General features: G+C 52.8%; 2 protein-coding genes across 2 annotated transcripts; one reads left to right on the forward strand and one right to left on the reverse strand.

Moving 5' to 3' along the window:
• Positions 1-322: 322 nt before the first annotated feature.
• PITX3 (paired like homeodomain 3) lies at positions 323-11,648 on the forward strand. Its single transcript, XM_080641243.1, has 4 exons — positions 323-523; positions 9,311-9,440; positions 9,580-9,782; positions 10,287-11,648. The coding sequence occupies exons 2-4, from the start codon at positions 9,323-9,325 to the stop codon at positions 10,872-10,874; spliced, it is 909 nt and encodes a 302-aa protein (XP_080497369.1). The 5' UTR covers positions 323-523; positions 9,311-9,322; the 3' UTR covers positions 10,875-11,648.
• ELOVL3 (ELOVL fatty acid elongase 3) lies at positions 11,630-15,153 on the reverse strand. Its single transcript, XM_080641244.1, has 4 exons — positions 14,850-15,153; positions 13,571-13,702; positions 12,827-12,978; positions 11,630-12,573 (listed from the first exon to the last, which is right to left on the reverse strand). The coding sequence occupies exons 1-4, from the start codon at positions 14,948-14,950 to the stop codon at positions 12,146-12,148; spliced, it is 813 nt and encodes a 270-aa protein (XP_080497370.1). The 5' UTR covers positions 14,951-15,153; the 3' UTR covers positions 11,630-12,145.
• Positions 15,154-15,743: the final 590 nt, after the last annotated feature.

The following is a 15,743-nucleotide window of genomic DNA, read 5'->3' on the forward strand; positions in this document are numbered from 1 at the left end:
GGGCCCGGGCTGCGTGGGGCTACACAGCCCACCCTACCCTCCCGGGTTTGATTCTACTAAAGCATTCTTGCTGGAGCGTGGTTTCAGCCACGTGGGGAGGGGCGTGTCCCAGTTGCTGAGGAGTGCCTCCGATTGGTCAGAGGGCGGGGCTCTTGGCAGCACGCCGGCCGGACCCCACCCCCGAAGGCGGGACCTGAAGATTCACAGCTGGAAAGGGTGGAGCCTGGGAAGAGCAGCTGGAAGGGGGCGGGTCCCTACCAGCTAGGCTCGCAGCTGCGGGCTGGGGGCGCCCTGGGCTGCCATAAAGTGAATGGGCGCCGGCGGGGGGTGGCAGTTCGCGGCGAGTCTCACTCTCTCCCTCAGCTCCTCAGTCCCGGAGCGCCCGAGCGGAGCGGCGGCCCGGGCGCAGGGGGGCAGCCCCCATCCAGGCCGGGTGTCCGGCCCCTGGCCCTTGCCTGCCCTCCAGACTACGGCCGCCGCCGCCACCGCCGCTGCCGGGAGTCTGCCTGCTGCGGGACTCACTGTGAGTGCTTGACCATGACGGGGACACGGGCTCAAGGGGTCAAGGGGCCATGGCTGGACTTTGGGATCTCTAAAACGGGACTTGGGTCGGCTGAACTGGGGAACGGTACCTGGGGGACGGGTCGAAACTGGGAGGGCGGACGGCAGACCCAGGGCCAGGACTTAGGGAAAGGGAAATTCAGAGTCAGAACTTGGAGGACAGAAAGGGGGGGAGAAGTCGTGGGACCCGGAGAGAAGCCGGAGACATGAAACCAGGACAGGGGCTCCGCGAAGCGGGGTCTAGAGAGACTCGGGTAACCATTACCAGAAAGCACCCTAGAATCAGAGGGCGCAGGGCAGACAGCCAGGGAGCAAAAGGGGTTGCTGAGGCCCTGGCCAGTGGGGAGAGTTGGCAGCGGCTGCCCAGTATAGGGGCAGTTGGCGGCGTCCAACGCCCCTTGCCTGGGGCTCAGATCAGACTCCAGGGACTGGAGTAGGGGTGCGCCTAGTCGCACACGCTTCTCTTTTCAGCTGCTTCGCAGTTGCGACAGGAGCCTTGGAGTGAGAGGCTGGCCGCCACCAGGTCAGATGGTCGCTGTGCGGGCGGCAGGGCAGTGGCTGGGCAGCCCGAGTCACAGGCAGCGGATCTGGAGTGTCCGGCTTGGGGTGTCGGGGTCCGCATAAGTCCCAGCCTGGGGCCGCCACGAAGTCGGACAGAATGTCCGCAGCGCGCAGGGCTGGTAGCGGACAGAATGTCCGAGGCGGCGAGGTGGGTCTCCCTGGAGCAGGCGCTGTGTCGGGCAGCGGTGACAGAATGTCCCTGGCCGAGTGGCATGTCCATTTACCCGGCAGCGCCTACCCAGTGCTGCGTGTGCAATGGGGTTCGCTGTGGTGGGTCGCCTCAAATCCCACTTTGCAAACTTGTTTCTGCTCCTAGGGGCTGTGGGGCTCGGGAGCAGGGAGTGAGAGGAAAGCCTACAGCTGGGCCTTGGGGCGATGTGGTGGTGGGAGATTCCCTCTCCAACTCAGACCAGATCCAAGCATCGCCTGGACTTCCAGAATCCGAATCTGAGCAGAGAAATCCATTAGTGGGGCTGCTAGTGGGAATCAAGTCCAGAAAAAGAAGGAGTGAACCACAAAGGGCAATGGGAGGGTGAGGAGGAGCCCAGCACAGGCCCCTGCTAACCTCAGTGCCTTCACAAACTCCGAGGAAACCCCTAATTCTAATACAGCTGATCAGACACCCCCAAACTTCTTACCTGGATGTTAGCAGGTTAAAGGTGCCTTCTCTGCAGGGAGCAGGAGCGCAGGCCTGAAGAGAAAACTATAGTCCTTTAGCAAAGCAAACCCTGTGGTCTTGTTTCCCTTTTTGCTCCCTCAGCCCCACCAATCTCAAAAACACCCTGATGGCTGAGCAGAGGTAGGAAGAAGACACATGGAATCAAGACTCTTAGGTCCAACATGAAGCCCCCAACTCTGGTTGGGAAGGAGGTCTCAGCCATACCCAACTGTCCTGTGTGCTTTCCCCTTAGCTGGGGGAGGGCCCTGATTCTTTGGACCCCTACAATCACCACCCACCCTGACCCCAACTCTTTAACTAGACAGACCCCGGTTAGGCTGAAGAGAACAGAGTAGAGAGAACTCTCCCAGTCTATGTTAGTGAGAAAAACAGCCGGGTTGGAGACTGGGTTTTCATGGGGCAAGTGCAAGGTGATGAGTAAATAATTTAAACAAGTGGATATCAAACTTTCTCATCCTCCACCCATGAGTGACATATAACACATATTACCCTCACTCCCACCTCCATTCTTCAATTTTAAAGTTTACGTGTTACCAGCTAGAACATTGTTTCTCAGCCTTCTTTGTTCCTTGCCCCTTTTTGATAAACATTACAGTCAAACCAATACTCTCACCACATTCTGATACCCTTTTCAGGGCCTTGAGCTCCCATCACCTTAGAAAATCACGGAAATTATGGCTGATGAAAGTCTGAGTCAGGAAAGGAATAGGGAAGGTGTTACAGATGGTTCCCTGAAGACCTTAGCCCAAAGTTCTGATTTTGCCAAAAAGGCCAAAAAGCAGCAGCATTATAATGAAGATGACTGGAAACAAAAGGCAGAACCTTCTCCCATCCTTGCATAAAACCATGTAGCTGAGTGCATGCCTCACTGGCTCCTAGGAAGAATATCATGGACCTAGAGAAGTATCAGAGAATAGTTCACAGAATGGGCAGCCAATGGCTGCTAGAGAGGGCAAACTTCAAAGTTTAGACCTCTGGAAAGTGAGATAGGGTGGAAAATCCACAAAATAATGAAAGGCATCAATAAACAGAAGACTTGTTTGCTCCTCAAATCCTGAAACCAGATGAGGGGCCTCTTGGAACTGGAATGATGCTAGCACAAGATGAATGGGAAAATGTCCCTTGGCACAAGGTGGGCAGTCAACTTCCAGAGCTCATTTCCAGAGGGTTGGTAGATTCAGGAAGTAGAAATAGAATTCTTTGGATCTTGGGAGGATCGGTGCATGTCAGAGCCACAAATGGCTGCTGGGGTGGAGGGGGCTAGGAGTGAAAAGACCTCAGTTCTTGGTCTTCAATCTGTGTAACCTTGGACAAATTCATCTTCTCAGAGGTTAAATGGGGTTGGTCATTCCTGCCACTCACAGTGGTTGTAAGCGTTAAATGAAATATATATGAAAGCCCTTTGTAAATGGAAAAGCACCATAGAAACAAGAAATATTACTGCCATTATTATGCCCAAACTGTAGAATCTTTGCTTGGAAGGGTGGTGTCTCAAGTCTTAAATCAGCCAGCCAGCATCCCCGATCCAGCCACAGGAAGATTCTCAATGACAGATGAAACACCCTATCTCAGGCTTCAGATGCCAGCCATTACCCCTGCCCCGCTCTGAGAAGAGTTTAAAGGAGCTCCCCAAATGCTTGACTCCTCTAGCAGGCCAAATATCCTGATCTATTCCCTGCCTGTCTGCTGCTTAAGGATGTGAATATGGATCCAAGACCCAGGTCCAGGAAGGGAGGGTAGAGGAGGCAGACTAACGCTGAGCTGAGATGGGGATGAGAGATGGAAGGAGCCAGCCAAATCTTCAATATTCACTCTAAATGATGCTTCCCAGAGTGTGGGGGAGAGAGATGGCAGCTAATCTGAAGGATCCATTAGGTCCTGAGCTTTGGGATTATACCAGAATGTCTAGCCCATAGTCACCAACAGGGACCCACGATAAGAGTGGTGGAGAAAGAAAGGAAAAGATAGGTGGTGGAATGAGAAAGAACTACTTTCAAAGAGCCCCTTTCCCATCTCTCCCCTGCCCAATCTATTCTGCTCACCAAGGCCAAATAAAGGTCCCGAAGATGCTGCTTTTATGTCACGCTCCTGCCTTAAGCCTCCAGTGACCCCCCACTGCTTGGAGCAATGCTTCTCTGTAGGGGGCCGAAGTGGAAAAGGGCAGTATAGAAAAAAAAGGAGCATGATGCTGCAGGCTAAACATGGCCCATCTATCTTCCTGGTGTGATGATGTCACTTGGAGATTTGGAGAGAACACTTTATTTTTATATTAAAACAAACATAACAACTTACGGAATAGAATGCAAAATTTACTTTCAGTTTTAACATACGGCTGGAGAGCGCAAAGAAATTTCATACTGGTGGCATCTGTTTTAGGTTGTGCCCCTAGTTTCCCAGGGTGATATTCTCTCTTACTAGTCTTGGTGGGGTTTTTAATGGAAAATCTGGAGATGCTCTAGCCTAGATCAGATCAAACCTGAACCACCACCCCTCATTGGAGACATCTCCCCAGCCTGACCCATTTTTCTCTGATGATCTCTCATTGCCCCTGTTGCCCTCTGAACCTGCTACAATCTCTTAGCCCAAAAACATACACCTTATATGGGCTTCCATTGGTCTATCTATCTAAATCTGAGAAACAGACTTGTGCAGCCCATCATTTCATTCTCTGCTCTGTTTGCCTCCCTGGACTGCAGGCTCCTAGAAGCTAGGGTCTTTGCCTTACCAGTCTTGGGGATCTGTCTTAGCACCAACACTTGCTGAAGGAAAGAAGGCAGGAAGGGAAGGAAGGGTGTGGAGGTTCATGTCTCTGATCCCTGACTTACCCCTTAGTAAATTGAGTATATCAAATTATTGCTGCCTCCACCTGAATCTTAGGGTTTCCTCTTGGGGCTGTGAGCTTGTCTCCAGCTGTCTTTATTTGTTCCCATTTGTCACTGCAGTTCAGCAGACCAGACAGTTTGGGTGCTCAGCATCACTAATGAATGTGAGGCTGTGTGCACTTAAGGGCCTCGCTTCAGCTTCAGGTTTACAGAATGGTTTAGGGACCTGATTTACACCTGTTCACCAACTTGCTGCTGGCTGAGCCACAGTATCACAACTCTATCCCCTCTTATCTTCCTCTTTATTCTGTCCCTGCAGGAGAAAGTTCTCCTATTTAAGTTCCAGGGTGTGTTTCCCGCCTTAGGCATTTATTGTTGTAACTTCTTCGGGGCTTTCTGGCTCTGGCCCTGGTTTACCCCTTTGGCTTCAGGACAAAAGTGGGTACACATGGCAGTTGACCTCTTGCCATGAACCCCTTGGATCAACCATGGCCTCCCCACTATGGCCTCTCTGGCCTATGATATTCTCTGCTCTCCACCTTAATATATATTGGGTATTTTGTTCTTGCTGCAGTTTATGACATCTTTCTGCGATTCTGGCCTGCACTTCACAATCAGAGCACCCCTGTAGGCCCTCCCTTCTCCTTAGGGCTAGGATTGCCCTCTGACACCAGTGGAGCTTGAGCCATGCATCCCCTGCAGGGAGTGTCAGAAAGACTGGTGGTGGGACAGGCAGCCCCTCCCAAAGCTGAATTCAGCACCACTGTTACCTCTTGGCTTTCTTTGGTCCTGCCTGGCACTTCCCATCAGCATCAACCAACCCTGTGGCTGCAAGACCTACTGCTTGTCCCTGTCCACTGAGTGAGGTGACGTCCTTGGCCTCAGTCTCAATTTTGCAGTTTAGGGAGCTTACTCCTCAGCCGACCTGTCTCCAGCTCAGACAACCACTTGGCTCCTGCAGCCTCTGCCTCACCAGCCCACCAGGGCACGAGTATGCTAGATACCTATGTCCCCCCCCCCCTCGTTTTCCTACCACTTGCCAGGCTTTAGTGTTGTTTTCCGTTTCACAGTCAGGGCCCTTCTCACCCCCTCTATCTTCTACTAGTAACCCAGTCAGGAGCCTGAGGCTTCATTCTTTCCTTTAGCAGTCCCTGGTCCCCAAAGTGACTCCCAACTTGGGTTACTCTACCCATTTTGCTGTTACCTCATTGACTGGGCTCATCTTTATATTCAGGACAGCATGCTTACAACACACATTTGCATCCTTCTCTAAAATGCAGTATACTCACCTCTTTATTCATCAGAGAAATTCTTCACTGGGAGATACAGGGTCTAGGGAGGTGAACCACTCAAGCAAGAGCAGAGACGAGGATGAGCTCTTATTTGCCACTCTATCCTTGGTGCCTTACTCAATCCCAGCTCATAGAAAGTGCTAAATAAGCATCTCTTCTACAAATAAGAAAAAAACATATTTGGATAGAGTTGTACCCATTTTTACATGTTATATTTTATTTTAACCTTATAAAAATACTGAAGGTAGGTAGAGAAGGGATTATGATCTCCCTTTTAGAGATGAAAAAATATGCTCAGAGGGGTAGAGTAATTTGCCAAGATCACATAGCTAGTAAGTTGGAGAGCCAGGACATGGACCAAGATCTTTTGACTCTAAACCTAATTTCTTTGGGCTATAACAGATTACTTTCCTAAAAGAGGCCTGGGCAGTTTCTGCCCCCCACCCCCGCCTCACCCTCTTCCTCCAGCATTTTCCTGCCATCTCCCCATTCAGCCACACAGGCTTTCCCCAGCAGCCACTAAGTGCAGACCACTCCCCTGGCTCCTTTGGCCTCCTCCTCCCCCACAGAGTCCTTAGTTCCTGGGACTGAAAGCTGAGGTTCAGAGGGGCCAGGAAAGGGAGGGGGGAGGGTAATGGCTAGTTCCAAAACAGCCAAGGCAGCTGTCCCTGTCACAGAGAGAGGAGACTGTGTGACAGTGTGTGTCTGTCTGCTTGAATGTGGGAGCACATGTGTGGGAGAGTGTGTGTTTGTATGCCTCTAGTTCCAAGTCCAAGTGCTTATTTTGTCTGAGTGGGGGCCTCTTGTGAGTCTGCATGTGTGTCTGTCTGTCTCTAGGAACACACTGCCTGAACTCTGCTTTCTCAGCTTCATCTTTTACTCTGGCCCTTATCTCTCCTCACCCTGCCTCCCTTTGCTGAAATAAAGGGTGAAACCAAGACACAGGTATGGAATGCTGGGGGAAGGGGAGTTTGGAAAATTAGAAGTCTGGAGCCAAAGCAGACTGGGAGGATAAATGGCAATGGTGGGATTTAGCTTTCCCTACAGGCAAACCCAAATGTCTCTTTTCCCAATTCTTTGTTGCTCCTGTGACCTCTGGAGAAATCAGAGGCATTGTTTACATTTTGAGGGCATCTTTTTAAAAATATATTTATTTTATTTTATTTTTTATTAAATCTATTGGGGTAACATTGGTTAATAACATATAAGTTTCAGGTGTGCAACTTTATAATAAGACATCTGTATACTCTATTGTGTGCTAGCCACCCAAAGTCGAGTCTCCTCTGTCATCATGTATTGGAGCCCCTTTACCTTCTTCGTCCTCTTGGGTATAAAGTAAAAGGAGACTTCAGAGCACCCCTTTGTCCAGCTCTCAGTTCTGTACCTTCCCAGCTATTTGGGAAGAGCTACTAGTCAAGATTGCTACCGGTCCCTCCCAAGGGCATCTCCCTTCTACCAGAGCATTGAGCCAGCCTCAAGCCTCTGACTCCTGACCTCAGCCCTGAGAGAGGTAAGCTGAGACCTCCACCCTGGCCTGACTTCCCTCCTTCCTTCCCAGATCCCCTTCAGCCCTGCCTCTTTAAACCTAGGAAAAGGTCCAAGGTCTAGTCTCCTGTGCCGGTGGAAAGAACAAGGGTTGTTCCTCCACTCCTGCCTTGACCTCTGTCCCACCCCAATCTTACTTGGGAGGTGGGGGCAGAGGACAGCTGTCCTCTCTGAGCTAGTTGAAGGGGGCATTACCATGTGCAAATACAGGCCACTGCCCATCTGTGCCTCCCTGAGAATGGCTCCTAATAAATTCAGAGCAGCCAAGTGACAAACATCTCAACTTGGGCTAATCCACCACATTAATGCCACCTTGCACAGACTGTACTAAACCCCTGTTAATGGGAAGGTAGATGGACCCCTCCCACCCAGCTCTTCACCCTTGTTCCTCTGTCCCTACCCTCCTTTGGTTCTCCTCTGACTTAGAGGCATCCAGAGTTCTCGAGCCCCACCAGTGTCCCTGTCCCTTCCTCCTACCAGACAGGGCCTGGGAGAGCCAGCAGAAAAGAGAAATCCGCAGGGGAGACTTGAAGAGGGACCCAAGCAGGCTCCTGAGTAATGTCAGGCAAGGTTGGGGATCGCAAGTGAGGGTAGCAAGGGGGTTTTCAGAAGCTCATATCTACTGCCTGCCTGGGGTGGGCCTAGTAGAGGCTGTGCATGTGAGTAGAACAATGACTGGTAGGATGTGAAGTATGTCTGGACAGGCACAGAATCAGACAGAGCCGAATGCCTAGTGGTTTTCAAACTGGGTTTTTATTCTGGAACCCTTTTTTCAAACGAAGTCTCTCCAGAAAGCATGAACAAAACGGTCAAAAGCAGAGCTACCCTAGATGTGATGTAGCAGATCAAATCAAGACCAGGCTAGGGTACCATCCTTGAGACTAGCCCTGAGTTCCAGTCCCTGAGGGGGTTTCTGGGTAGGGGCCCTAAAGAACACAATTTGAAAAAAGCAAACGAAGCCCAGCCAGTGCGGCTCAGTGGTGGAGCGTCAACGTATGAACCAGGAGGTCATGGTTCCATTCCCAGTCAGGGCACATGCCTGGGTTGCGGGCTCAGTCCCCAGTAGGGGGCGTATAGGAAGCAGACAAGCAATGATTTTCTCTCATCATTGATGTTTCTACCTTTCCCTCTCCCTTCCTCTCTGAAATCAATAAAAATGTATCTTTAAATAAAGGAGAAAGAAAAAACAAATGGAGAAAAAAACACATTAGCTTAGGAGTCTCCTAGACCAGGTTCAGATCCCAGTTCCACTGCTTACAAGCTCTGTGACCCTTAATTGTTACTTCAAGTCTCTATTTCATCACCTGAAAAAGGTGATCATACTTAATATTGATGCATTCTTGTGAGGAGAGAGATAATGAGATAAAGGCACACAGTAAGCACTCATAATTGACTGCAGTGATTATGGGAGAAGTATCAGGCCTGGTTCAATGAGCAACAGAGGTCCTGGCTATGTGTTAGGTGTGATTGACTGAGGGGCATGTATAAGTTTATAGAAATATTGGGCATTCGTGTGAAAGGGATGATATATGACATGTGATGTGCAATCGTGGTTTTCATTAATTCAATAAATATCTCTTGAACACCAACTGTGCACAGGCACAGTTCTAGGTGCCTGGCAATGAACAAAACAAAGTCTAGTGTGTAAACTCATAAAGTTTTTGAGTATACACCTTTTTTCCCCTTGGGCTACTGTTTCCCCATTCTATCCTAGGGCACCCCACACAGGAGTAGCTTTATGTTGGTGGCTGTGAAAGGGGACAGTGAACCTGGGGAAAACACTTCTGGGAACCAGATAACCCGTAGATTTTATCCCCATTGGCCTGGTCTGTGTCTTCTCTTCCCTCCAGAGTCTTCTCTCCATGGAGTTCGGCCTGCTCAGCGAGGCGGAGGCCCGGAGCCCGACCCTATCACTGTCAGACGCGGGCACTCCCCACCCCCCACTCCCAGAACACGGCTGCAAGGGCCAAGAACACAGTGGTGAGCGCGCCTCCTTCTGGGCGTAGGGGAGATAACAGCTCAATCCCTAATGGGGGTGGGGCCAGGGTGGGAGTGAGAGGCCGGTGGAAGAGGTGCCCCAGCCCGGTAATCCCTGTGACCTGCCCCAACCCGGTCCCAGACTCGGAGAAGGCCTCGGCTTCGCTGCCCGGCGGCTCCCCAGAAGACGGCTCGCTAAAGAAGAAGCAGCGGCGGCAGCGCACGCACTTCACCAGCCAGCAGCTGCAAGAGCTGGAGGCTACCTTCCAGAGGAACCGCTACCCTGACATGAGCACGCGCGAGGAGATCGCCGTGTGGACCAACCTCACCGAGGCCCGCGTGCGGGTATGGCGCTCCCAGATCCGCAACCCCACCCCGGTCTTCCTCTCGGGCCGCTTAGCGAGTAGCTTAGAAACCTGCAACCTGTGGTTCTGCCCTGCCTGCCCCATCCTCGGATTCGACACCCGGCACCCGAAGTCCCAAAGCCCCGGTCCGCTACCCCACACGGCCATCTTCCCACCAATCTTCACCCTATCACTCCAGACCGCACGCTTCTTCTCCCCTGGGACTATCGCTTGTTCTCCTCGCCACCCCTCCTTGACCCAAACTACTCCCCGCGCCGTCGCCCTTGACTTAGTTCTGCCGCCCACTGCTTCTGTTCTCAGCTCCCTGACTCCATGTGCTCCTTCACGACCCCATTCCCGTCTCCATCCACCTCATCTTGTTAATCCTCCGAACGGCCCCGGCCCCGGCCCCGGCCCCGGCTTGAACCCCCACCAGCCGGGGCGACCCGGTCCGGGATCCCCGCTCGGCTCCCCGCCCCGACAGCCTTTTCTTCCGCGCCCGCAGGTGTGGTTCAAGAACCGGCGCGCCAAGTGGCGGAAGCGCGAGCGCAGCCAGCAGGCGGAGCTGTGCAAGGGCGGCTTCGCGGCGCCGCTCGGGGGGCTGGTGCCGCCCTACGAAGAAGTGTACCCCGGCTACTCTTATGGCAACTGGCCACCCAAGGCGCTCGGCCCGCCGCTCGCCGCCAAGACCTTCCCGTTCGCCTTCAACTCGGTCAACGTGGGGCCTCTGGCTTCGCAGCCCGTCTTCTCGCCACCCAGCTCCATCGCCGCCTCCATGGTGCCCTCCGCCACGGCCGCCCCGGGCACTGTGCCGGGGCCCGGGGCCCTGCAAGGCCTGGGCGGGGGGCCCCCTGGGCTGGCTCCAGCCTCAGTATCCTCCGGGGCAGTGTCCTGCCCTTACGCCTCAGCCGCCGCAGCTGCTGCTGCAGCCGCCTCCTCCCCTTACGTATATCGGGACCCATGTAACTCGAGTCTGGCCAGCTTGAGGCTCAAGGCCAAACAGCACGCCTCTTTCAGCTACCCCACGGTACCCGGGCCGCCCCCGGCAGCCAACCTCAGTCCATGTCAGTACGCCGTGGAACGGCCCGTATGAGTGCCCGAGCCAGTCTATCATCCCCGAGGACGGGGTCGATAATTCATAGCCTCCCGGACTGGGGTCGTCTGGATTGGCTAGATCACGCCCGGGAGTCTGAGAGGGATGCTGGGGCAGCTTGGGGGAGGGAGGTGGCCAGCTCCAGAGAGAGCCTTCCCACTCCCAGCCCTGAGGGATGGACTGGGCCCTACACACAGTCCATGCCCCTGGGACTAAGGCCAGCAACAGGGACCAGTTCCCCGGGGGCCAACTCACCCTTGGCCCACCCTGCCTTCTCCAGACTCCTCCTCTCCCATTTATCATTTTCAAAGATAAATGAAATAAACGTGCGCGGACAGTGAAAGGCCTGATGATTCAGAGTTGCAGTTGAGCCCTTTTCCCTCATCCTCCCCCAGGTCTAAAACAGAACTGGGTGTTCAGGAAGCGGTGAGGGTCCACGTTTCTAGGGCTTCAGTCCCCCTCAGCCGCTAACACCAGGATGGGGAAGCCAAGGAGCCGAGGAGCGGCGCGCGCGTGCTGGCGTGTTTGTGTGGATGGCTTGGGGGACCACTTGGCGGGCGTTGGCTAAAGTTGGTGCTGCGGCGCCACCTTGCGGTCTTATGGAGGATAACTGGAAGATCTGGTCTGTAACGCTTGCAGGTGTCACTTCTGCAACTTAGGAAGCCTACGAACCTTAGAGAAGTTACTTCGCCTTTCTGCACCTGTTTCTCACTGTTCCAATGAGGGGCTTGGGCCTCTAACAGCAATAAAATTCTGGTCTGTAACAGACATTTATTAAGTGCCTACCAAAACTAGGATTCTTATTGAGTGTCTGCGTATGTGCTTCTCATCCACACATCCTCTTAGACGTCTAACCTACTGATCATCCCATTGCCAGCAGCCATTTCCCACCACAGCAGACCCCTTCTTCCCCCAAATTCCCCAAACCCAGAAGTCTTCTTGAAATATTTAATTAAAAAATAGAGCAAGAAGAAAAAGTTTTCTATACAGAAATATAAATAACTCAGCTGTGGGAATCCTCCCCAGTCCCAGCCCCTTCTCAGGGTCTGCTTGGCCTTCACATTAAAAATAGAAACATCAAAGTACTAGATCATATCCCCTTCCCATGGTTGATGTTTCTTGTCTGTCACAACTTCCTGCCACATTGGGGCACACATCCTGTGGCGAAACCATGCAGGGGAAACCTCTTAATCATTCTCCCAAATCTAAACTAAACCCCTCCATGCCCTGGGGAGGAGAGAGCCTTGAGTCCCTTCTTTTTCTCCAACCCTTTACTCACTCTTGGTCTTGGCTTTAACCTTGGGCATTATGTAGGTTTTGTAGAAGAAGTTGGCAAAGAGGATGAAGTAGGTCATATACACCATGAGGGACCAAAAGAATTGCTCCGTTGTGGTATGGCATCCCTGATCCTGTCTCCAGATGTAAGCCAGGATGACGACAGTGACTCCCATAAACATCTGCAGGATCTGCAGGCTGGTGATGAGCCTGGGAAACCACCTGGGGGGCTTCACTTTGGCAGCCCTCAGAGTGTAGTAGGTGTACATGATAGCATGCACACCATAGTTCATAGTCATAAACCAGCCGCCTGCAGCCACCTTGTTCTTGTATCCAAAGCTTGTGAACACTAGCACTGTGCTGTGGTGGTACCAGTGCACAAAGATGAGTGGCCGCTTACGCAGGATGATGAAGGCTGTGTCTCCTGGGAGATGGGGAGTCATAGCTGACATACCACCCAGTGTTGGGACCACCCTCTGCACTAAATGTGGGGGCAAAGTGGGAATTCTCAGGGTGGGGAGAGGGGATTTTGTGGCAGAGAATCTGGAGGGGGGCTTGGGTGAGAGGTGTTGTTAGGACCAGGGGTGGGGAAGGAACTCTCCATGTGATGGGCAAGGGGGACACTGAGGAAGGATGCAGTTGACTGGGTGCCAGAGAGACAAAACCTTGCCACTCACCAAGTTCAATGATCTTGCTGAAAACAAAGAGGCAGGACCAGAATTTGACTACAGAGTCGTTGATGAAGGCGGTGAAGCACACAGTTTGCTTTAGGCTATGCCTATGTATCAAAGTTCCCATAAAGCCCCACGTCCTCACTGCCCCCAGGATACTGAAATGGGACAGAGGAAAAGGGTGTAAGATCATTCCCAGACACCAATCCACCCTTCCCCCTCAGCCCGGTCAGGACCCAAGCTCCGCCACCTTCCCATCCTTCCAGGAGTCATGGCTTCTGAGATCCTGGAGCCAATCTGGTAAATCCAACCAGCAATCTAGAGGAGATGAAGGCTGGGAAAGGACCAGGGAATGCTGGAGGATGGGACTGCAAGTTGAGTTAAGGAACAGAATTCTTGGGTGGATATAAGCCTAAGAGGAGATGGGTGGCAGGATGGGGGATATCAATGGGGGAGGAAATATGGGAAGGAGGGGCTAGGGAAGTTATTGGAGGACCTTAAAGTCTGGAGAAATTTGATGGAAGTATACAGACTCCATGAGCACAAGAGGACTCATGAGAGAACAGAAAATGCCAGTCTGGTGCCTGGGGAAGAAGGAGAGGGGAAGCTGGGGAGGGGCGCTAGAGCTGAGAGAATGGGATAGGGGGAGCTGGGGGCAACTTGGGGAGTTGATGCAATTTAGGTTTCTAGAAAGCTTTTGGGGTTGGAGTGAGGGCCTAGGGTGTACAGGATAAGCGAGGAGTGTCTTACCTGAACATTGCAAGGCAGAAGGACCAAAGGATGAGAGGCCCCTGCAGGTTGAAGCCCTTCCTCGCCTTCATGAAGTTGTGCCCCACAAAGATGAACAGCAGGTAGATCAGAGCTATGGGAAATGAGGTTGTCCTGGCAGGCAGAAGGCACAGGGGGTGGGCTCATGGGTGGGTGCTGGTTAGAGAAATACCCACTCATCTCTCCAAGTCTCTGGATTGGAGTTCCACCTCTGCCACCCACTAACTTTGTGACACTGGAAAAACTACTTTGTTCTCAGAGCCTCAGTTTCCTTATTTGTAAAAGGGGATAATACTCCTCTCCTGACAGCATTACTATATAAGTACTTAGGATGTACTCAGTGGAGCATCGTCCCGTACACCAGAGGGTGGTGGGTTCAAACCTGGTCAAGGCACATGCCCAGGTTGTGGGTTCGATCCCCCATCAGGGCACGTACAGGAGGCAACTGATCAATGTTTCTCTCTCACATTGATATTTCTCTCTCTCAGATCAATAATAACATATCCTCAGGTGAGGAGTAAAAATATGCAAAGTACATAGCACATTGCAGGGGCTGTGTCCAAGGGTTTTGTGATTATTGCTCTCTCAGTGGAAGTGGGTGACAAGTGCTGGCCCATGCCTAGAAACAACACAGGGCTATGGTGTAAGAAGAATGTGGCAAATAGGTTCCACCAAATTGGCTGGAGCACAAAATCAGCCCACAGACACCTTAGAGGAGCCTTAGGGCAAGGCCAGAGAGCCTGAGGGAAACCTTGAAGAGCTCCCTGACTTTGCCCCCTTCTCCACAGCTGGGACGATGAAACACTTGGAGAACAACGTGATGATTGTGAAGGCCTGACTGTCCCTAGGCTCCAGCACTATGTACACGGGCACACCCGGCCACACGAGGCCACAAAGGACAAAGAAGAATCGTCTATAGGCTGGTGGGGCTAGAGTTCAAATCAACCCCATTCCTCAGAGACCAGTTCTCACTACACTCTTTCCCTTTGGTTTCTGTCTCCTCGCACATTCCTCAGCCCATCTTCTTATTTCCGCCTCTCTCTCTTTCTCTCCCCCACCCCTTTCTCTCTTCCAGATCTAATCTCTTTGCGGCATCACACTACCTGCACCTTGGACCGCGGGAATGTGGAGCCAGTACAGGAGAGCCTGGTACCTTTGCTTTTTAAGAAAACCATTGCGGGCAGTGTCTCCCCCACCCCTGCTCATTTCAGTCATCGGGATCGCGACCTTGGCATGGCCTTTCCCCTTCCCGGGGTCTCACCAGTACTCTTCCAAAAAGGGCCTTATGTCCACGAACAACTCGAAGTTGTAGGGCTGGAGCAGCGGCTCTTCCCCGTCGGAGGCATTCATGACTGTCCCCATTTCGTTGTGCAGACGTCAAGGCCGGGAGCTTGGGGAGCTGAACGACAGGTTGGGGGGCCGAGGAGCGAACCTGGGGGCGGGACAGAACAGACCCAGGACCCAAGGAACTCCGCGGGAAGCGGAGGAGCGCCCGACTCAGACAAGTGCGCTGCGGTCGGACCCCATTCCACCGCAGCCGCCTCTGCTGTATATAACGCTGAGTCGCCAAGCCGCGGCGCCGTTATCCAATCTCCACCAAGACAGGCCTCTGTCCCGCCCCTTGGCGGAAGCACACTCTCTGATTGGTCATTCTTACACACACACACACACACACACACACACACACACACACACACACACACACACGCCCCAAATGCCAGTCCTAGACCCCCTCGCCACGCCTTTCCCATCCTTTTCACACACACACACACACACACACACACACACACACACACACGCCCCAAATGCCAGTCCTAGACCCCCTCGCCACGCCGTTCCCATCCTTTTCACACACACACACACACACACACACGCCCCAAATGCCAGTCCTAGACCCCCTCGCCACGCCTTTCCCATCCTTTTCACACACACACACACACACACACACACACACCCCGCCCCAAATGCCAGTCCTAGACCCCCTCGCCACGCCTTTCCCATCCTTCCCCCCCCCCCCCCCCCCAGCAACATCTCCACTCTCTCTTGCTTGGCTTAGCTCCTGTGGCCTTCCCAGGTACTTGGACGTCCAAGACTTCCCCTGGAACGCCAACCTCAGCCTTTACCTCAGTTTGCTTTAATCCTGACCTACTTGACA

Source organism: Plecotus auritus (genome assembly GCF_963455305.1).
Source record: "Plecotus auritus genome assembly, chromosome: 9".
Classification (NCBI taxonomy): domain Eukaryota; kingdom Metazoa; phylum Chordata; class Mammalia; order Chiroptera; family Vespertilionidae; genus Plecotus; species Plecotus auritus.

Coding starts and splice junctions, on each gene's coding strand:
- ELOVL3 (XM_080641244.1), bottom strand. CDS start 14,950: ATGGGGACAGTCATGAATGCCTCCGACGGGGAAGAGCCGCTGCTCCAG. Junction 12,979..13,570: donor TTCTGCCTTGCAATGTTCAG/GTAAGACACTCC, acceptor GTCCCATTTCAG/TATCCTGGGGGCAGTGAGGA. Junction 12,574..12,826: donor CAGCAAGATCATTGAACTTG/GTGAGTGGCAAG, acceptor CCCATCTCCCAG/GAGACACAGCCTTCATCATC.
- PITX3 (XM_080641243.1), top strand. CDS start 9,323: ATGGAGTTCGGCCTGCTCAGCGAGGCGGAGGCCCGGAGCCCGACCCTA. Junction 9,441..9,579: donor CAAGGGCCAAGAACACAGTG/GTGAGCGCGCCT, acceptor ACCCGGTCCCAG/ACTCGGAGAAGGCCTCGGCT. Junction 9,783..10,286: donor TCACCGAGGCCCGCGTGCGG/GTATGGCGCTCC, acceptor CCGCGCCCGCAG/GTGTGGTTCAAGAACCGGCG.